The 22,588-nt window shown below is 34.4% G+C and overlaps 3 protein-coding genes across 4 annotated transcripts; 1 reads left to right on the top strand and 2 right to left on the bottom strand.

Moving 5' to 3' along the window:
• Positions 1-431: 431 nt before the first annotated feature.
• On the top strand, positions 432-6,992 carry LOC101246281 (cellulose synthase A catalytic subunit 4 [UDP-forming]). Of its 2 annotated transcripts, none has more exons than XM_026032770.2 (11): positions 432-724; positions 854-1,070; positions 1,391-1,494; positions 2,476-2,542; positions 2,664-2,808; positions 3,590-4,202; positions 4,462-4,725; positions 4,825-5,037; positions 5,122-5,646; positions 5,746-6,096; positions 6,180-6,992. In XM_026032770.2, exons 1-11 carry the CDS (start codon positions 665-667, stop codon positions 6,759-6,761), a joined length of 3,141 nt encoding a protein of 1,046 aa, XP_025888555.1. In that variant the 5' UTR covers positions 432-664; the 3' UTR covers positions 6,762-6,992. The 2 variants fall into 2 exon arrangements, with proteins under 2 accessions (XP_025888555.1, XP_004247500.1); XM_004247452.5 differs by having other exon boundaries at positions 2,658-2,808.
• On the bottom strand, positions 6,905-11,251 carry LOC101246565 (MDIS1-interacting receptor like kinase 2-like). The gene is made up of 2 exons (XM_004247453.5): positions 7,526-11,251; positions 6,905-7,421 (listed from the first exon to the last, which is right to left on the bottom strand). Exons 1-2 carry the CDS (start codon positions 10,818-10,820, stop codon positions 7,057-7,059), a joined length of 3,660 nt encoding a protein of 1,219 aa, XP_004247501.1. The 5' UTR covers positions 10,821-11,251; the 3' UTR covers positions 6,905-7,056.
• A 7,486-nt stretch (positions 11,252-18,737) lies between these two features.
• LOC101246864 (uncharacterized) lies at positions 18,738-22,291 on the bottom strand. The gene is made up of 4 exons (XM_004247454.5): positions 21,961-22,291; positions 20,358-20,449; positions 19,227-20,277; positions 18,738-19,145 (listed from the first exon to the last, which is right to left on the bottom strand). The coding sequence occupies exons 1-4, from the start codon at positions 22,042-22,044 to the stop codon at positions 19,056-19,058; spliced, it is 1,317 nt and encodes a 438-aa protein (XP_004247502.1). The 5' UTR covers positions 22,045-22,291; the 3' UTR covers positions 18,738-19,055.
• Positions 22,292-22,588: the final 297 nt, after the last annotated feature.

Genomic DNA, 22,588 nt, shown 5'->3' with positions numbered 1-22,588 from the left:
ATGTATCTAGTGTGATTCGCTTGTATCTGGTTTACATAACAAATCTCGCTGGCTTCCCTTTCCATCTGACTCTCCTCTCTACCTATGTTAGTATCTGGTTAGCAAAAATACATGAATCTAAGCGTATCTTTCTCAATATATAGGATTAAAAACTCTTCACTAGTGATAAGATACGTAATATTTTAAAAGTACATATAAAAATAATATATATAATAGTAAAGTATGTCTAATTATGTGATTCACAAACTTCTTTTCACGGCAGAAGAATATAATTTTTAATTAGAATGAATAATTTATAATGAGTTATCATTGGCCAACCTATAAGTTTCTGAGTTTGGATACCTTTGTATCAAAGCTATCTATATACTACCTAATCACACATGATAAGTGATCATACACAATATATATATCATCTTATTATAAAAAATATTAGAGAACATTATAAGATCTTATTTTATTTTTTACAAAAAAAGAGAATTAAATAGGTTGTGGAAGAAGCAATGTGTTCCTACCTATCCAAGTAACGTGTCTTCTAATCAAACCAATGACATTTCAACTATCAATTAGGTGAAAAATCTCAAACTCCCACCAAAAAAAACTACATATTCTCTTCTTAATATTAATACACCTCATTTTGCCTTACTGCCAATATCCATCTAACCCCATGGCTCTTGCTCGTTCACATTCTAGGAGTGAACTTCATGTTTTTCATACGGGAGACGACGTACGTCTCTCTGTCTCTGTCTCATTTTACATGATACTAAATTTTGTATTCAGTCAAACACAGACTGTGTGTATATAATTTTTTGCTTTGTTTGCTAACGAATATAATTTTTTGTGTGTGTATATATAGCAACGACCTCCAACAGAAACGTCGAAAGAGTTTGTCGTTTCGTTGAAGAAGATATGCAAGATTTGTAGAGATGAGATTGAAGTTAAGGAAAATGGAGAGGTATTTGTTGCTTGTGGGGAGTGTGGATTTCCAGTTTGCAGGCCATGTTATGAATATGAAAGAAGTGAAGGCAATCAAGCTTGTCCTCACTGTCATACTCGATATAAACGTCATAAAGGTACATTGCTCCCTCCCTCTCACTTATATAGGAATAATAACAAGTTAAAATCGTACGATAAATTGTTTATATATGTTGTGTGTATGTACAATCATTTCTCCTTTGAACACATGTCAGCTTATGTATTTCGAGATATGTTAGTAAGATAGATAGATAATACGAGTAAATAAGATCTTTTGTCCTCTTTCGATTTGAATAGAAGATAATGACCTTTTCAAACGGCTTTCGTAAAAAATTAAAGTCATAATGGGCTAAAAAATCATTCTTGAATTTCTTTTTTATCTTACACAAGTTTTGTTAATTTGTTGAATATTTGGCAGGGTGTCCTAGAGTTGTAGGTGATGATGAAGATGATATTCATGATGATTTTGAACAAGAATTTCAGATCAAGAATCATCACACTTCTCCCAACCACCACCAATTGGTTAGTGTATATTTTATATTAAATTTATGTATACTATATATATCTATACATTAATATAAATAAATATAAATGCATATTGGACCTGTAATTGTATTTATAGTGTATATATTGTCCATGTTGGTTAACTAGATGAACAAAGTGTACTTCAGAATTGGAGGTTTTCGCAGCAATTATGTAAATTTTGGAATAATGGTAGTAATTATTTAGAAAAACTATCTAATTATACAAACATTTATATCATATTTACTAATTCTTTCTATAGTTTAAATAAATTACATATTACCTCACTAATTACAATTCAAGTCAGATATACCTATATATATGTACTTCTACTACCAAATAATTACAAAAATCCCATCTTTTAGTTACTTATTATCATTATCCCCTATAAATTTTATAAATCTCCAAAATTCCTCATTTTCTCTTTAAGTAAAAAATGTCATAAATGTATCTGACCCTCTTTTTAATGTATTAGCGCATGTATCTGACCCTCATTTTACTGTCTTATCGCTTTGATTTTTTGGCCATTAATGTATTCGAACTCTCCAATTAATGTATCCGACTCTCTTTTTTAATGTATCAGCGCATGTATCCGACCCTTTACTTAGTATATCAGCACTTATATTATTGTATAAGTTTGAGAGATTTTGGTAATTATAAACTTTTAACTAATAGATTGTAATTTTGCCTTAAAAGTACGTAATTTTTATAATTTGTACTCTAAAAAATACAAAAAAAGTGGCAAACAAGATAGGAGGGAAGCAAGCAGAGAGTAAGTCGGTGCACCCCAAATAGGGAGAGATGAGAGAGTGTACCGTATATTTGTAACAAATTACACCTTAATTATTTTGACTTATGTATACAAGATACATGAATCTCAATACATATAGTGATCGATTTTGATAACGCCCTAAACTAGTGAAATTTATGTAATAGACCAATCGAGCTCTCTCATTTGAAGTGTTGTTATATGTTTGACAGGAGAATGGAGAGTATAATCATAACACCAATGGTGCTGCTGCTTTTAATCAATCAGTTATTGGAAGCGGTAAAGCTATATCGATCTCTATTATTTAATTTCGAAATGAGTAATTGTATCACTTTATATGTGTCACTCAAATTCATGATTTTGTTTAATTTCAAAAATGTAAATTCACTTACAGTTGCAGGGAAGGAATTGGAGGATGAGCAGAAAGAAAGTTATGGTGATGCAGAATGGAAGGAAAGAGTTGAGAAATGGAAGAATCGTCAAGAAAAGAGAGGTCTTGTTAATAATGGTGGAAATGATCAACCTGATGAAGATGATGACTATCTGTATGTACTCTTTCTTTTCACTTTAACTTGTTGTTTACCCTCGGTGTAATCCCACGAGTGAGGTTTGAGAGGGTAAGATATAGTGATATACCGCATCTTACGCTTACCTTTCTGGGGTAGATTTACTGTTTCTGATAGACGCTCGGCTTAGAAGGGGGTATGTAACATGTTATTTACATCCAGTGTAATCCTACAAGTGGAGTCTTGGATATACCACACCTTACCCCTACTAGATTTTCTGTTTTCGATAGACCTTCAGCTTAGAAGGGGAATTAAACATGTTATTTGAGATATACTTTTAGTAGTGGAAGAAAATATTGAAAAGTTTGTTTGATTATTCAAGCTGATTCCTGCATGAGGAGTTATCGAGAAAACAGCATAGATGGAGCAGGAAAAGACCCTATAGAAATACTTTAAATATATATAACAAATCAGTCAACCTGGTCTATTGATTTGTTCATAACGATCAAATTATATCTGGTTGTTTTTACCTTCCCCTCGTTCTCCTTACAACTTTTAAATATTGGATTTTCGGTTATATATTGTCTCTGTCACTTGTAGATTTGTATCATTCAGTGACTAACTGGTATAGTTAAATAATTTGAACTCTTTATAGTTGTGAAAGTTCTATAGTTACATGTAATATTATTAACAAAATGAATCAAATACTACAATGTTTCAACATGAAATGCGTGTGGATGAATTGAAACAGATCAAGTTTAAGCATATAGAACTTGCAGTATATTTCAATATTCTGACCACTTAACTGATTTCCAAGCAGTTTGGCTGAGGCTCGGCAACCACTTTGGCGAAAAATTCCACTTCCATCAAGTCTAATCAGTCCATATCGGATTGTCATTATCCTCAGGCTTGTCATTCTTGGATTCTTTTTCCATTTCCGGATCTTAACACCAGCCTATGATGCATATCCATTATGGATTATCTCGGTTATATGTGAAATATGGTTTGCATTATCATGGATACTTGATCAGTTCCCCAAATGGTCACCCATAAACCGTGAAACTTATTTAGATCGATTGACATTGAGGTTTGAACGTGACGGCGAGCCTAATCGATTAGCCCCAGTGGATGTGTTTGTGAGTACTGTTGATCCTCTCAAGGAACCTCCTATTATCACTGCAAACACTGTTCTGTCAATCTTGGCTGTTGATTATCCTGTCGAGAAGGTTAGCTGTTATGTATCAGATGATGGTGCTTCTATGCTGTTGTTTGATTCATTAGCAGAAACAGCTGAATTTGCCAGGAGATGGGTGCCATTTTGTAAGAAATATAGTGTAGAGCCTAGAGCACCCGATTTCTACTTCAACGAAAAGATTGATTACTTGAAAGATAAAGTTCAGCCTACCTTTGTCAAGGATCGCAGGGCCATGAAGGTATGTATCAATTACTTCATTTCGTCTCATTTTATATGACTATATCAGAGGAGATGCTGTGCCTAAAATGTTGACTGAATCATATCAAGGTTTAAGAAGAAGTTGTAGAAGGAATCATGTCGAACATTTTAGGACGTGCCCAAAATAAAAGAATGTCATATAAGTTTGGATAGAAGGAGTATCATTTATCGGGGCTTAAGTTTCTTTGGCTTGAAATAAGATTTTTTCTGCAAATTGAAAACTCACTTTCTTGTGGCAGAGAGAATATGAAGAATTCAAAGTAAGAATTAATGCATTAGTAGCAAAAGCTCAGAAAAAACCAGAAGAAGGATGGGTAATGCAAGATGGAACTCCATGGCCCGGTAACAACACCAGAGATCATCCTGGTATGATTCAAGTTTATCTTGGTAGTGAAGGAGCACTTGACATTGAAGGTAAGGAGCTACCCCGCCTTGTCTATGTTTCTCGTGAGAAACGACCGGGCTATCAACACCACAAGAAAGCTGGTGCCATGAATGCTTTGGTTAGTAATTAATGTAGTAGTTTCTGGCTTGCTTCCTTGACATTTTATTAAGTCTTTTTTTTCTTAATGTTATGCAATTTGTGCTGTTTTTCTAATTAGGTTCGAGTAGCTGCAGTTCTGACCAATGCACCATTTATGTTGAACTTGGATTGTGATCACTACCTTAACAACAGCAAGGCAGTTAGAGAAGCCATGTGCTTTTTAATGGACCCACAAATTGGAAAGAAGCTTTGCTATGTTCAATTTCCCCAAAGATTTGATGGTATTGATCGCCACGATCGATATGCCAATCGTAATGTTGTCTTTTTTGATGTAAGTTGATCTATAAATACTGCAGTTGTGTTGACAATGGATTAAATCCCTGTATTAATATGCTTTTTCCCTTCATGGTGGCAGATCAACATGAAAGGCCTGGATGGAATTCAAGGACCAGTTTATGTTGGAACAGGTACTGTCTTTAACAGGCAGGCGTTATACGGCTATGATCCACCTGTTTCTGAGAAGCGTCAAAAGATGACATGTGATTGCTGGCCCAGTTGCTGTTGTTGTGGTTCAAGAAAGTCCAAGTCCAAGTCCAAGTCCAAGAAGAAGAGCATCAAGGCCTTACTTGGACTCGGAGGACTATACAACAAGAAAAAGAAAACAATGAATGGAAAGAACTACACTAGGAAGCCATCTGGACCTGTCTTTGATCTTGAGGAAATTGAAGAAGGCCTTGAAGGATATGATGAGCTTGAGAAGTCATCTCTCATGTCACAAAAGAACTTTGAGAAACGATTCGGGCAGTCCCCCGTTTTCATAGCTTCCACACTTAAGGAAGATGGTGGGCTTCCTGAAGGGACAAACCCAACAACACTCATAAAAGAAGCTATTCATGTTATTAGCTGTGGGTATGAAGAGAAAACTGACTGGGGCAAAGAGGTCAGAATCATATTTCATGAATAAATAATGAGTTGCTGGTGTTTGCTTAGCTAACTTCTAATAAATTGGTTTACATTTTTCTTTTTCTTTTTTTGACAGATTGGATGGATTTATGGTTCTGTCACCGAGGACATTTTGACTGGATTCAAGATGCATTGCAGAGGATGGAGATCGGTTTATTGCTGTCCTAAAAGAGCAGCTTTTAAGGGATCAGCTCCAATCAATCTATCAGATAGATTGCACCAAGTCCTGAGATGGGCTCTTGGTTCTGTTGAAATCTTCATGAGTCGTCATTGTCCCCTTTGGTATGCCTGGGGTGGAAAACTTAAATGGTTGGAAAGGCTAGCATACATTAACACCATTGTTTACCCATTCACTTCCATTGCTCTGCTAGCTTACTGCACCCTTCCAGCTGTATGCCTTCTTACTGGAAAATTTATCGTCCCCACAGTAAGTGAACTGAAGTCATTTGGTTCAGTAATATAAAGATTTGATTTTGATTTTCTAAATCAAATCCCATGTTTGTTTTGTAGCTTAACAACTTTGCTAGCATTTGGTTCATGGCTCTCTTTATCTCCATCATAGCCACAAGTGTACTCGAGCTGCGATGGAGTGGAGTAAGCATTGAGGCCTGGTGGCGTAATGAGCAATTTTGGGTCATCGGTGGTGTTTCAGCACATTTGTTTGCAGTTTTCCAAGGCCTTCTTAAAGTTCTTGCTGGTGTAGACACAAACTTCACTGTAACATCAAAAGCAGCTGATGACGCTGAATTTGGGGAGCTTTACCTCTTCAAATGGACCACACTTCTCATCCCACCAACCACTCTGATCATCTTGAATATGGTTGGTGTTGTAGCTGGTGTTTCGGATGCCATCAACAATGGTTATGGTTCATGGGGTCCTCTCTTTGGAAAGTTATTTTTCGCCTTTTGGGTTATTGTGCATCTCTATCCTTTCCTAAAGGGATTGATGGGCAGGCAGAACAGGACTCCCACCATTGTGGTCCTCTGGTCAATTCTTCTTGCTTCAATCTTCTCACTCGTTTGGGTACGAATAGACCCATTCCTACCAAAGCAGAAGGGACCTATACTCAAGCAGTGTGGAGTGGAATGCTAAGTGCCATGCCTGGTATCTGTGTGATGTTTCTTTGCCAAATTTTTGTTAGGTTGCTATTTTTATTGCAAGTGAACACATTGTATCTTTGTGCTAGTGTTTTGCCTAGCAATAAAGTGAAGACTAGGAAAAGGGCATTGTGCATCTTTGTAATATTCATACTTGTCCAAATTAATATACCTTGTAACATTCATGATTAACAAGATGATATTATTTCTTTCTTTCTAGGGAAAAGTGCATCTAAAACATACTTATTTGAATAGATCCATTACAACACTAAAACTCTACAACCTGTACATTATTTCTGAAAACTTGTTAGTTTGCTCATTTCTATTGTCCCCAGTGGCTGTGGAAGGTAAGGCAAAGTCTGAACAGACAATTCTTGTGCTACAGAACGCATGGTTGGTCGCGATTCAGGCGTGGTACGTGTACATGCCAAGGCAATCGTGATCACAAAAACCACTGCCTCTGCCAAGTGGCCGGTGGGAGGAGGAAGTCTTTGGTCAAGAACATCCTTCAAAAGTATTTCCGGAGACAATGTTGTTGATGCTGATAATGAAGTTAAAAGCTCCCCTGGATGCCTTCCCATCATAGTCTCCATCGCTACGACTCCAAAACTATAGACATCACACTTTTCTGTAACACGCATGGTAAGTGCAAGCTCTGCATAAGAAGAGAGACACAATATTATTGAAGTATCCTTCCAATGAATATACTACTTAATCAACAGAAATATGGATGCATTAGGTAATGAGTATGTAACATACCTGGTGCCATATAGCCATAAGAACCAGCAACTGTGGTCCAATTTGATGAGTCGGAAGCTAACAACTTTGCTGTGCCAAAGTCAGAGAGTCGTGGCCCGAATTCTGATTCAAGCAAAATGTTATTCAATGATACATCACGGTGAACGATGGGCGGAGAGCAGTCATGATGCAAGTAAGCGAGTGCATGAGCTATTCCTTGCACAATTTTCACTCTTGTACCCCATCCAAGTTCCATTCCCATATCATTGTCATATAGAACTTTCCCCAGGCTACCTCTTTCTATATACTCATAAACCAAGTACATGCACCCATTCTTAGAACAGTAACCAAAGAGCTTAATTATGTTCCTGTGTCTCACCTCTGTCAAAGTTCTAATCTCATTCTCAAAGCTTCGACGATTAGTCAATGGAATGTCACTTGAGTCTGACATGTGGAGTCTTTTGACTGCAACAATCTGCCCAGAGGGCAAAACAGCTTTATAGACAGTTCCAAAGCCTCCTCTTCCAATGCAGTTCTTTTCACTGAAATCTTCAGTAGCTTTCACTATGTCACCAAATGTAAACTTCCCTTCTCTTTCCCAAATCAGAGATTCTGTATTTTCATGTACCTGGCTAGCTTTGATCTCCTCATCATATTGCTTAGCCTTCCTTCGAGACACGAGACATGCAACAAACAGGATTGCTAAAAGTATGAGGCTGACCACCGGTACAAGTACCGCAATGAGGATCTTTTGATTATTATTTCTGGACTTGTCATTGGGAGTATCCAAATTACATGAGGATAATCCTTCTATATTTCCACACAAACCAGAGTTCCCAAGAAAAGATCTAGCGGGTGCTCTTTGAAATACTCCATCGGTTGGGATTGGTCCAGAAAACTCATTGTAGGAAAAATCCATCTCCTGAAGACTGATCATCTGAGATAATGCTGGAGGAATTCTACCTGAGAGGTTGTTATGTGAGAGGTTGAGATGCATTAATGAGGTGAGTTTGGCCAAGTTTTGTGGAATGGTTCCCGTTAGCGAATTGTTACTTAGGTCCAAAAGAATACTCAACTGCATCAAATTGCCAAGGTCAGATGGAATGCCACCTGATAATGAGTTGTTGCCAAGATTCAAGCTCAACAGACGATCACACTTCCCAAGATCTACTGGTATGTTACCACTTAACTCGTTTGTTGACAAATCAAGATACTGGAGATTAGTTAAATTGCCAATAGACTGAGGGATGCCTCCAGTAAGATTGTTTTTGCTCAAGCTGAGATTGAAGAGCAGGTCTAACCTTCCCAGTTCAGAAGGAATCTCACCAGTCAATTCATTTCCTTCCAAAGCTAACATGCGCAACGCTCTCAGGTTCCCTAGCTCAGCTGGGATTACACCAGAAAATTTGTTTCCATCCATTCTTAGATTAGTGAGACTATCACATTTCCCCCAGTTAGGTGAGAGTTCACCTGAAAGTTGGTTGTCACTAAGAGAAAGGAAAACAAGATTCGGGTGCACTCCGAATGCATCTGCAAGATTACCAGATAAATTGTTGCCTTCAAGCCGTACTCGGGTTAGCAGCGTGCAGTTCTTCAAACAATCTGGTAACTTCCCACTGAATTTGTTCCCGTTTATCGTCAACTCCTTAAGATTTGGGCTACACAATCCAGCAGGTAGTTCACCAGTGAAACTATTATTTGCAAAGCTGACACTTGACAATGGAGGACTATTCTTTCCAAAGTCCTTAGGCACACTGCCTGAGAAATCATTAGTATATACAGAAATAATCGTCAGTGCACTGAGGTCAGAAATGCTGTCCGGCAGCTCACCACTTAGTCGGTTGGTGTTGATGTCGATGCTTTCAAGGAATATCAATTTTCCAATCTCAGGAGGAATGGTTCCACTGAGATTGTTGCGGAAAAGGTGCAACGTCTTTAGATTGGTCAGATTTCCAATGGTTGGAGGTATTATGCCTGAAAGCTGGTTATCAGACAAATCTAACTCTAACAAGTTTTGCAAGTTCCCAATCAGATAGGGAATGGAACCAGTGAACTTGTTATGATAGAGGTAAAGATATTCAAGGTTTGTCAATTGAGTGGTTTCGGGTGGAATTTTCCCCGTAAAGGAATTGTTTTGAAGCTGCAGAGATGTCAACTCAGTCCAATTGGTGATTAAATTCGATGAGATTTCACCAGAAAGACTATTATCAGACAACCCCAATTCAGATAACTTTGTAAGAGAGGAGAATGATAAAGGCAATGACCCTTGCAGGTCATTTTCAGCTAGAGCTAAGTAATTGAGTTTAGTACAAAAGCCAAGCTCAGAAGGAATAGTTGAATTCAAACTGTTCGTTCGAAGATCCAACCTTTGAAGATTTATGAGTCTACCTATAGAAGATGGAATCATTCCTTCGAATGAATTGCTGTTAAGTACAACAACTTCAAGACTAGTGATCAAGCCAATTTCATCAGGAATTAAACCAGAAAACATGTTACCACCTAGCTGAAGTTCTTTCAACTTAGACAAGTTGTTAAAATTTGGTGACAATGAACCTTGAAATGAATTAGATGAAAGATTAAGTGTTTCAAGGTTGATCAAGTTGGTAAATACTGTTTCAGGAATCGAACCATTGAAATGATTTATCGATAAATCAAGATATGTTAGATTATGACAACGGAGTATGAATTCAGGGAATTCTAACCTCAGTTCATTGTAACCAAAGCTTAGATACTTCAACATAGGCATACTTCTCATCTTCAACCAATCAGGAGTTTCTAAGTAATTTGATCCAACATCCAAGTGCATTAGCTTCTGCAGATTGCTAATCTGATACGGAATCACACCGGTGATATTGTTGTTATAAAAACTCAGATACTCAAGTTGATTCAACTTTCCAATCTCTTCAGGTATGATACCTGACAAGATGTTGTTACTTAAGTCCAAGAAAGTGAGCAATGAGGCATTGCCAATACTCGAAGGTATCGATCCACTGAAGTTATTTTGATTAAGATTGAAATTCACGAGACTCGGAAATGAAGTGAAATCAAGGTGATCAAGTGAGCCTGAGAGGGCTGCATCAGAAAGATTGATCACTGAAATTGTTCCACCAACATTACACACAATAGATGTCCAATTGCACAAGTTTTCGAGATTCGAAATGGACCATGAATCTAAGAAAGAAGTAGTAGGTAAATTACTCTTCCATTTGAGAAGAGATTCAGCTTCTGTTCTTGCTGAAGATGTGATACTTAATGGAAGTGAAAAAAGAAGTAGCACATACAAAATGTAAACTAAGCTAGTATGAAATGTTGTCATGTGTAATATTTGGTTTTCTTAGAAGAATTAATACAACATTCTTGTGCTTTTTTATATGAAAGGGCTGTTAATATATAAGTGGAGAAAAAAAGGGTGTATATTAGTAGTGGAAAAACAATCATAAAAGAAGAAAAAAAAAGTCAAAGATGTTGCATTGTATCACCAAAAGATGTACTGGGTTGTGCTGATACTGTTTCACTTTTAACTAGCGGCCTCGAATTTAAATCCTGAATATGGAGAAAATGTGCGATTCAAATTTTATCGGAACTCTAATGAAGACGTCGAACGCCAAGTAGGAAACAAAAATGTGATACAACAAATGGGGTAGTTCTTCGCTTAAGCAAAAGTCTCAGATTTAAACTTGGAATATGAAAACGTCTAACAAGCATTTCCCCCTAAATGAGACTACGCAGCGCGAATCTAAAATTGTTAATTTCCAATAAAATAAAATAAAATGTTGTACTTTTTGTAGTTGGAATACAGAGCTTAAAGTGTCCAATAGGATATGACAATGACACGGTTTATTGTCTTTTTTCTTTTTTTTTTTTTTGGTCAAAACTATATATCAGAAAATAAAAAAATTGAGTGGTGAACAATTAAGTAGGATAAGTATATTAAAAAAAAAAATTGGTTCAAAATCAATATCAAAGAAAAATAAAGTCAAGTCAATGAATTTTCTTTTTTGTTTTCTTCAACATGTGGTAGTGTGAATTGTGAAAACTGATGAAAACGTTTATTTATATTAAATTGTTGAATCCATGACACCAAAAAACAAACCAACAAACAAAAAAATTATTGAAATAATTGTACATTTAGAATCAGAATTTTTATTTATCAAGAGGGTTTAAAAATATGATGAATTAAAGTAGCTGGATGATTGACCTTTTATTGGTCAGTCAACAAGTTATAATTTGAAAAATCTTTTAGTGGAAAAATAAATACAGATTAAAGTACATACATGTGCTGGTTGGGGTCAAAATTGATGGCTATATTCAATACATACATTTAAATGTTCAACAACCTTGGCTTTACTCGAACAAAGCTAAAATATCACTTAGAAAAATATTTAACAACTATTCTAAATATTATTTTGATGAATAAAATCATGTCTAATAATATAAATTTTAATTGATTCATTTACGATATAAAAATCGTTGTTTCTAATAGTAGAACCAAAGAAAACTGTTAGAGGTCGTTTGATACGCTGATGATAAAATTTGAAATTAATTTGTCTTATATTTAGTGCGAGATATTATTTAATCTCAAAACAATTATACTAAAGTCAGAAGCAAATTTAAAATTTAAAGATTTTGGATGTATCAGTATTATCTTAATTCAAAATCTGAGCTCTAAGCTAAACTAAAAAAAATAGTGAAAAGGGTTTTAGTTAAATTCAAACTCTGGTTTCATCAATAGTTTCTCCATCTTGTACCAACGACATAAGAGCACTCATAAATTTCTCTTGGGTGCATGATTATTATATTTTAGTTCTTGTCAGTTTCTCAAGAAAAATATACATATTTAAACATAATTTTTTCTGAAGTTAACGAGTATCTCAGACTAAAATATGATAGAATTATTATTTCATATGAAAGATGAAATAAAATAATACGATATATCTTACCTTTAACTCATCGATCCAGTCTAGGAAAAGTTGCTATAGGCTGATTTATGAGTATATTGACTAACTTTATTCATACTAACTAAATGGTACTAGTCTTTGACTACGTAATTATTATATGACCAAGTGAAATGGCATGATTTTTCTTTAACTAAAATCATGTCTACCTTAATATTTAATACTTAGCTCGTAGAAAAATGTACAATAATAAATATAAAATATTAGATAATGTAAAATAATGTGTCACTTATAGTGATGTTTCCTATTTTTCTTTGACATAATTCAAGTGACACAATGGACTAAAAAAATATATTTAAATACCAAGATCAAGCTTGCTTTTTTAAGATTTTTTTTTTCTTTCACTAGATCTCATAATTAGTGGTGTCATGGAATAGAGATAATATAATAAAATTAAAATGTCAATTGTTATCGATTGATTGTTGAAATCACCTTTGTGGTTAAACCATTAAAGAAATTACTAAGTATAAAATAATTGTTGGTTAGTTTTTGGTGCTTCCAATATCAAAACATTTTTAGCGGTCAGAATTGCGCCGCGTTTTATAAATATATATCGTAATTATAATAACTTATTAAATATAAATTTATAATTTTAAAAATATTTAATATTAAAAATTTAAATTTGAACATATAATATTTAAATCTTGAATCTATCGCATCTATTCTTTGAAATTTGACTAGATTGCATTACTTATAATGTGATGCATACTTTGATACGATATTTCAAATAATTGCATAAAAAATGATAAATAATAGAATGTTAAATGATCAAGTTGAGTTAAATTTAAATAAAATAAAATAATTAATAAATAAATAAGTTAATGATCTGCTAAAAAATTACTTTAGATGAATAAACTAATAACCTATTTGGAGTAACTTACTAATATAATTTTAAAACACTTCTATAGTATTTCAGTAAAATAAAAAAGTGTTTGCACACTTATTTTTAAGTTAAAATAATAAAAATTAAGCTATAAATTTTAATCATAAGCTATTAGCGCAATAAAAATTAAGCTATAAATTATAATCATAAGCTATTAGCGTAATCAATCAGGCTTTAGATAGCGGACCATAATCTAACCAACTAATTCTTATTAGCTTTTAATTCATTGTTTTAAAAGACGGAGGCGTGAGGCGAGACGTTTTATATAGTACGGGGCGAGGCGTAAGCCTCGAGACACAGGACGTAAGTCCCATGGATCTACGGGGCATAGTCGAATGTATATTCAATTTTATAATTTTGTTACCGATAAAATAAGCAAAAGCAAACTTTTCAATAAATTATGATTTTTATGTGAGATAAAGTGTTAATATTTAATAACGAAGAAAGAAGGATTATCATTATTATTTGAGAAATATCATTACACCAATAATAAAAATATAATTTAAAGCAAAAAAAATTAAAAGGAATACATTAGAAACGTTGAGGCGTACGTTTTTACGCCCAAGACTTACGTTTTTATGTTCAGGATTTACGCCTCAAATTTTAGGACTTACGCCTTATGGATCTACGTTTTTAACTTTTAATTTATGCATTGTTTTTTTTCTAATTGAACTATCTATTGTTTGTAGGTAATACTGATACCAAAATGATGCTAGCTCAATATTACTAGTAATATTTTTTCGTTGCTAAAACTTTATAAATTTGGTTAAAAAAATAAATATTCTTAGGTGTATCTTTTTAACTTTAGAAAAAATATTAAAATAAACTATTGACTAGTTGACTAGATGAACTTTATGAAAAAATCACGTAGACAATGTATATTTAATCCAATTTTTTTTATATATATATAATTAATCTGACTACTCATATAACTAAATTCTTTTCAAAACTTAGAAGTATACACATACGTCATTTTCAAAAGTAAACACATTAAATTTTCAAATCAAGACCAAAGTAAATAAGTGATGATAAAGTCAAAGCATTCAAATGGAAAATATGGGCTAATTGAAAAACTAGTTGAAAAATATGTTATTGTCTCAATTGAACTTTGAATTTCTATAACAACTAAAAAGTAAACGATCATCAATTAATGTGGTGCGACCAATAAAGTTATTGTGGTGCGACGAATAAAGTTATTTGGGAGTCTTAAATGTAAAAAGATCTTTAATATATACAAAATGTTTTTTTAAAAAAAAATTAAATCTACGCAATATGAATTTAAAATAATTTAATTTTAATATAAATTTTAAACATAGAGTGAGAAACCAAAATAACTTGTAAAAAAGAAATGCATGCGCTCAAAGTTGAAACTTGTATACTATTTGTCTTTGAAAGTTTTCACTCTTTAAAACAAAAATTTAATCAACCTTAATCATAAAAAATATATGTCTAAGCTACCCTTTAAATACTTTCGATCAAATTCATCATTCATGAAAAGGTCAATAAATTTTTGAATATAGGTGAATGGAGTTCTTATTTTTTAAAATCAGAAAAGTCACTTATAATTTTTTCACCAAAAAATAATAATTTTTTTTCTCTTGTGTCATAAAATCATTTATCATTTATCATTTTTCAGAAAAAGATCCCTCAAGTCGAAAAGTGATAAATTGGGTTATCTTTAATGATGTAATGCTGATACATATTTTTTTGAATAAAAATAAAAAGTCCTAAACCCAACTCATTTAATCAAAAATTTTCTGAATCAATTTTTAAATGATCAACAAACTTTTCCCGATAAGAAGTATCTTACCCCACAACTTTCCCTCAATTAACATGTGTGAAAATGTAGAGAGTAAATTCTTGGCAATATAATGGAATTTGAAATATGTCATAATTTTGTTATAGTGATTATATCATCAACAATTGTAATCTATTTGTGAATCTATTGCCATTTTTGTGGCGCATAAATAAAGTTTTTTTATCATTTTCCTAGTACCTAGTACTCCACTATATTATTAAAAAAAGATGATGTGCATTTTTTGTTACTCTTGATAAGACATCATCATAGTCCCACTTTCAAAAATAAAAAAAAATCATATTAAAGAAGAAAATAATGAGTGGGATAAATCAATTGTTAATTTATCATGATTTAGTTATATTCAGCTAAAATAAGTTATTTGGACTTAATCTATGCATCAAATCAGGTTTCATGATTAAGTAACAAATCACATAACGCACACATATCATAGATATATTATTTTGACGCAAACACCGAGTTTGAATAAATACTTTCTCCTTCTTATATTGGTTTTTTATATATTAAAAATAATTATCTCAAATTACAAAATTAAGATAAAATTAATCAATTATTCTTTTTAATTTTACTCTTATAATTTATCATAAAATTATCCTTTTTATATATAGTTTTTAAACATATAAAAAAATGGACAGCTAATATAAAGATGATACACAATCAAAAATGAAAATAGTTTTCCCCTTTGGAAATATGTGTCACTATCTCATAATATGATATTTGAGTAAACGTTGTTATTTAAAAAGTTGTTTTTTTTTCTTTTTTGTAACTTAGAATAAGACGGATTAAAAAGATCCTTTAATTATGTGAAATTGAATAAAAATATGATGTGTTAAATTGTTTGATCTAAATATATCCACCGTCACTAATTTAATTTTAAAATACCTATAATTTAAAAATATCATTTTGCCAAATAAATATATAAGTATATCTGGTTTCTTTGTAAACATATTTTTATTAACAAATGTATTTCCTAATTGTCACGATCCAAATCGGGCCGCGACTGACACCCACACTTATCCTACTATGTGAGCGAACCAACTAATCTAACCCCAATCGTTTACCAATAATAACAGAAAATAATGCGGAAGACTTAAACACATTAATGAAAATCAATTAAATAACTTCTAAAAACTCAACAACATTTATTATCCCCAAAATCTGGAAGTCATCATCACAAGAACATCTACTTCAAATTACTAAATCTAAGAGTATCTAAGAAGCTAAAATACATAAACAGCCAGTCCATGCCGGAACTTCAAGGCATCAAGACATGAAGAGGAGGATCCAGTCCAAGCTAGAAGCATTAGCTCACCCTGATATCCGGAGTAATGAAGACTGGCTAGAGTTGCGGTTGAGTTGAAGACGACGGTACGTTTGCTGCACTCCACAATTTACAAAGAAAACAAATACAAGTAGGGGTCAGTACAAACACAAGTACTGAGTAGGTATCATCGGCCAATTCAAAATAGAAAACAGTATATATCAGATAACATCATAAAATCAACTAATATCCTTAGCATGCAGCATTTACAATTACCATAACCCTTGGTTACAACACCAAGCACATCAATGAGGACTCACGCCTCCTCATCATACTCATTTGGGAATTAGGTTCATCAGATTGAGTATATTAACATCTTTCAAGATTCATTATCTTTATTCCTCTCGTGTCGGTACGTGACACTCCGCTCCTCATATACTATCCTGATGTCGGAACGTGACACTCCGATCCTCATTCTATCCTGGTGTCGGAATGTGACACCCGATCCATATTCTATCCTGGTACCGAACGTGGCACCCGATCCATATACTATCCTGGTGTCGGAACGTGACACTCCTATCCTCATATACTATCCTGGTACCGGAACGTGGCACCCGATCCATATACTATCCTGGTGTCGAAACGCGACACTCCGATCCTCATATACTATCCTGGTACCGGAACGTGGCACCCGATCCCCTAATCTCACTACTTTCGTTCGTCAAACCTTCTTTTATACCAAGGCATCATCATTAACAAAGTAGATTAGGGTTTCTTTTTCAAGATTTAGGATTCAATAGCTTCATCATGCTTATTTTATCACAATTATATAATCACAACTTGCAACCACACAATTAAGCATATAGAAGGGTTTACAACACTACCCAATACATATCATTCGCTATTAAGAGTTTACTACGAATAGTGTAAAAATCATAACCTACCTCCATCGAAGATTAGTGATCAAACAAGCAAATTCCCCAAAGCTTTGTGTTTTCCTCTTCACGTTCGATCCTCTCTCTCTCTTTGTTCTTTCTATTTTCTTTATTTAAACCCTCTTTCTTTTACCCTAATTAGCATATAATTAAGAATAAAAGATGGCAATAATAACCCACTAATTTACTCAAGGTTACCTCTTTTAACCCCCAAGTAATTAGACTTATTAACATTAACCCACTAACTTTATAATTAAAGCCGGAATAGTCAAAAACGTCCCTTAAATCATTAAAGAAATCCGACTCCGCCTGGGATTATGCAGCCTGTGACGGCTCGTCGTGCCTGCGACGGTCCGTCCTGCTGCTCCGTCACAGAGTTCAAAGACTCAATTCCCTTAAAGAGTCTGTGACGGTCCGTCGTGCCCACGACCGTCCGTCCTGCCATTCCGTTACGAAGTTCAGAGAGTCGATTTCAGTACCCAATTTTCAGAATTCTAAGTATTTTGGAACGAGACACCCTCGACGGTCAGTCGTGCCCATGACGGTCCGTCGTGGGTTCCGTCGTCTCAGCCAGTTTTTCCAGAAATAAAATCTACTGCTCAAAACGACTAAACAGGTCGTTACACTAATTCAATTCAAAATAGATTAAGAAATACATTTTTTTAATTTATTAGTTTATTTTATCGTTATCAAAATTAATGACGAAGTGAAATATTATGATCTTATATATATGATTTATATCGTCAGTTAAAAAGGTGCATATAGTTATTCTATTTTAGTTAATAAATGAAATTAAGAAAAAAAAGAATATCTCCTATTTATTTATTCAAGTGATTTTAACAGAAAAGAAACAAGATTAGATCTCTTAAAAGTGATATTATTATTAGGAATAAAATGTGTTTTGAAAGAACAGAAATAAAATATATTTATTAAAAAAAAACTAAATATTTTTAACCCATTAAATACAACGTATTTTTGGATCAAACTATTAGCAGTAAAGATACTTTTGGACCAAAGTATTAATGATAGAGACATATTTAGATCAACTATTAACAATAGAAATTTTTATTCAACTTCACATAGTTTAAAAATATTTTAAACCCTTTTCAGCCGAATAATATAGACCAAGTACCAACCATTAAATCTTTGTGGGCTTTAAAAGCATCCCTATAAATTGTCCTTTCAAATTACTAGTTAAAATCAAACAAAAGCACCAGAATTGTCATGCAGTTGCAAAGGTGTGATTATAACAGAATCTCTGTCACTCGAACTCATCAAAAATGTCAACATGCATGTATTGGATTCTCCAAAAGTAGTATACTTGTGGAGAATTCGACACACAGGTGCAACTTCGGAAGTGAAGAGTCTACACAAGTCACAACTTAGCACATAATATAGTCTGGTGATCTTCACTAATAAGACCTTCGTGGTTAGGTTAATCTTACTTCATTCATCACTAATCACTATATTAAGGAAGCAAAACATGGAAATTTTTTGAAGGGAAAAACACAAGCAATAAATAAGTTCACTGCATCACCACTTATCATAGTTACAAAGAATTACAACAAACAGTTTTCCCATAATCCATACACACGAAAAATCCACGAATTGTATAGAAATGTAAACACAAACAATAGTAACAAGAAGAGTCGCGCACTCGCTTCACAATCTGCTGTGCCAGTTTAGATATACAATAATCTATCAAGCTATAGAGGCTTCTGTGGCACCTTCTTTCAAGGCTCTGTCCAATCTTGCCTCAAATGGTGTGGAGTGCCAATTAACTCTCTTATCCTGCATTATCATGAGAACCACTTAGTACTTAGTGATGGTGAGTTGCATCATTAATAAGAAAAAATTTCATATCAACTCTACCTCTCTGTACTTGCTCGTCGAGTTTGGTATGCCTTTAAAAGAAGAAACTGACCCAGAGTCTTTAGCAGATCCCAAGGGATTCCAGTAGGTACCAACAGTTCCGATAATAGGCATCTCATCAGGGCTTCGACAGGGTGATTTTCTCGGGGAGGAAGTTGCTGAATGCTGTTTCAGCTGCTCAACTGTCAAGACACCTAAAATTGGCCTGTCTTCAAAGCTCATCATAGAGTTAGAACCTTGTGACATGCTTTTTTCTGATGTAACAGTCTCAAGCGCGTTGGACCCTGCCTTCTTGGTGGTATCAGGTGTAACCAACCAATTTGAAAGACTAGCATCAACCCCAATTTCTTGATCTTTAGGTTTTGTCTTAAAACTAAATGATGATTGCTTAAATGTAGGTTCTAAACTGAACGAAGCATGAGGCCCTTCTACTTCTGCGGTACAATTTTCCTTCTGTGGCAGTAGCTTCATGGGTTCTGCTGCTTTTGATTTAACACTTTTCCACTGACTGAGGTTCTCTACAGGGTTCAACACAGGATGGATGTAAGCACTCCTATCTCTCACATATCCTTTTGTTTCACCCTTCCTCGTTTCCTTCTCGGGGACACCGAACATCAAATTAGGACTATCCACTTCCTGTTCTTTCATCTGATGAAAGTACTTGTCAGCCACCATTGATTCAGACCACACTTGTCCACCTTCACAATCGAAATCCCCGTAGTCTTCATCATCATCCAGATCACATTCTTCGTCCACGTCACTGTCGCCAAACTCCTCAGCTTCATCATCACTGTCTCGACAGTTCTGATACCTGTGGTTTGTAGGATATGATCCTACACTAGAAACGACAGAACCCCCTTCAGAGGAAGAGCTGGACTTGCTTGATTTAGCAAGAGATCCCTCCTCCTCTCTTTCTTCTTCACCAGATTTCTTGGTTTCAGGTAAAGAATCTGTACTTTCATAAACTGAAACAGGTTCATAAGTAGTGATCTTTGAATCAAATGTGACTTTTTTTCTAGCACTCAAGCTAAGTTGCTCCTCAGGCCTATCTCTGCATGTCACAGCAACCCATATCATTTAACTTTGTAAGATAAAGTGGAAAAAGAGAAAAAGCCAAGTTCAGTAACTCACCGCGCTTCGGTAACCAAGCTCCCAGAGGGTTCCTCTGTGATGCTTTGTTCTGTAGAGATAATGCTTCTCTGAGCATCCTGACAAACATGTTTCTGCAGCACAATATTAGATTTTTACATTGTTTGTTAATATCACCAAAAGAAAAGAAATACAAAAACCATGGCTCTACTAATTTGTCCCCCCAGGAAAAAACTCCAGGAACAAATGGTACACTCAACAACAACAACATAGAGTATAGAGAAACTGTTTTCGAAAAACCATCGGCCAAAATTCTCATCATCACCAACTAATTAAGAAATTCCCATCGTCATCAACTAAGTTAATCCTGACCCCAGATAAACCAGCTCCCAACCATGATAAAAGCTGGAATCTTGTTCAAATACAGTAATCCCTTCCCAAGAAATACAAAATAGAACTAGGGAACTGGAAAAAATGGTACACGCAACAACAACATATCAAGTGAAATCTCACAAGTGATTTTAGGGAGGGTAAAGTGTATGCTGACTCTATCACTACCTCATGGAGTGCAAGAGACTGTCAACTAAATTAACCCTAACCCTTGTTAAACCAACTCCCAATCATGATAAAAGATGTCATCTCGATCAAATACAAGACAAGTTCAACAATCCCCTTCTCAAGAATTTCAAAAACAGAACTTGAAAACAAAAAAAATTGGTACACTCCACAGCAACAAATTCCACAAGTAGGGTTTGGAGAGGACCCTACCACTACTTTATGAAGATAGAGAAACTGCTTCCGAAACACCCTCGTCCAAAATTCTCATCATCACCAACTAATTAAGAAATTTCCATCATCATCAACTAAATTAGCCCTAACCTTGGTTAAACCAACTCCCAATCATGATAAAAGCTGGAATCTTGCTCAAATACAAGACAAGTTCAACAATCCCCTTACCAATAATTTCAAAAATAGAACTTGGGAAAAAGGGTAACTACTAAGGAATAACAACTTGGGAACAGGAATAACAAATGATATACTCAACAACAACAACAACAGGCCCAGTCGAATCCCACAAGTAGGGTCTGGGGAAGGTCTCAGACATTACACCACTGCCTCATGGAGATAGAAAAACTGTTTTCGAAAGTCCCGAAGCCAAAATCCCATCATCATCAACTAATCAAGAAATTCCCATTATAATCAACTAAATTAACCCTAACCACAGTTAAAACAACTCCCAATCATTATAAAAGCTGGAATCTTGCTCAAATCCTTCTTTCAAAAATAGAACTTGGGAACAGGAATAAATGGTACACTCAACAATAACATACCCACTGAAATCTACGAGTGAGGTCTTGGGAGGATGGAGCGTATGAGAACCTTACCACTACCACGTGCAAGATAGAGAGACTATTTACGAAAGACCCTCCGTCAAATTCCCGTCATCATCAACTAAATTAACCCTAACCCCAGTTAAATTAAACCAACTCCCAACCATGATAAAAAGATGAAATCTTTGCTCAAAATAGATACAAATTCAACAACCCCCTTCCCAAGAACTTCAAAAGCAGAACTTGGGAACAGGGTAACAACAACAAAGGAGTAAACGTAAAGAAGAAAAAAGGGGTTCTTCAGAAACACTTACTTGGTCTCGAGGGATGACCTTTTTCCTGTTTTTCCGGCATTTCTTTTCCTTATCACTACCAAAACACCCAAGAAAACAACCCATCTACACAGATAAAAAAAACGATTCAAATCTTGGTTTTCAGAGTGGGGGTTGGGGGGATTGTGTTTCTCTTCCAGCCAAGAATGGTGGAGCAAGAAATCAACCGAGAACCCTCATGATTACAGAGGAGGAGGAGGAGCGTTTGGATTGAAACGGTCAAGAAAATTGGTAAGGGGGGAAGGGGCTTAAGACAGAGTGGCAAACAGGGGTTTATTTTACTTTGAAAAAAGAGGCAAATGTGACCGTTACTAATCATAGCTGTTTATTTTTGCCTTTTTATTCTTAATTAATAAATAAAATTATTATTATAATGGTGGGTTTTTTGCTTTTTTGAGTTTAAATTCTTGATTATATAATTGTGATAGTGAATTTAACAGAACAAAAACCTGCCATTATCGTCATATTTAATTTTGAAAATGCTATTTCGATAATGAGATAAAGTTCATTTTTTTAAGATGTGTTGTTTGGTCTAAAATATTGCTTGTAGCGAGGTTTGCGTAATTTTATCTTTTTAAATCTTATTTTGTGTAATTATTCTGAATATATT

The sequence above is a fragment of the Solanum lycopersicum genome, chromosome 9 (assembly GCF_036512215.1).
Source record: "Solanum lycopersicum chromosome 9, SLM_r2.1".
In the NCBI taxonomy this organism is placed as follows: Eukaryota; Viridiplantae; Streptophyta; class Magnoliopsida; order Solanales; family Solanaceae; genus Solanum; species Solanum lycopersicum.
This window is presented reverse-complemented; position numbering and strand designations above follow the sequence as displayed.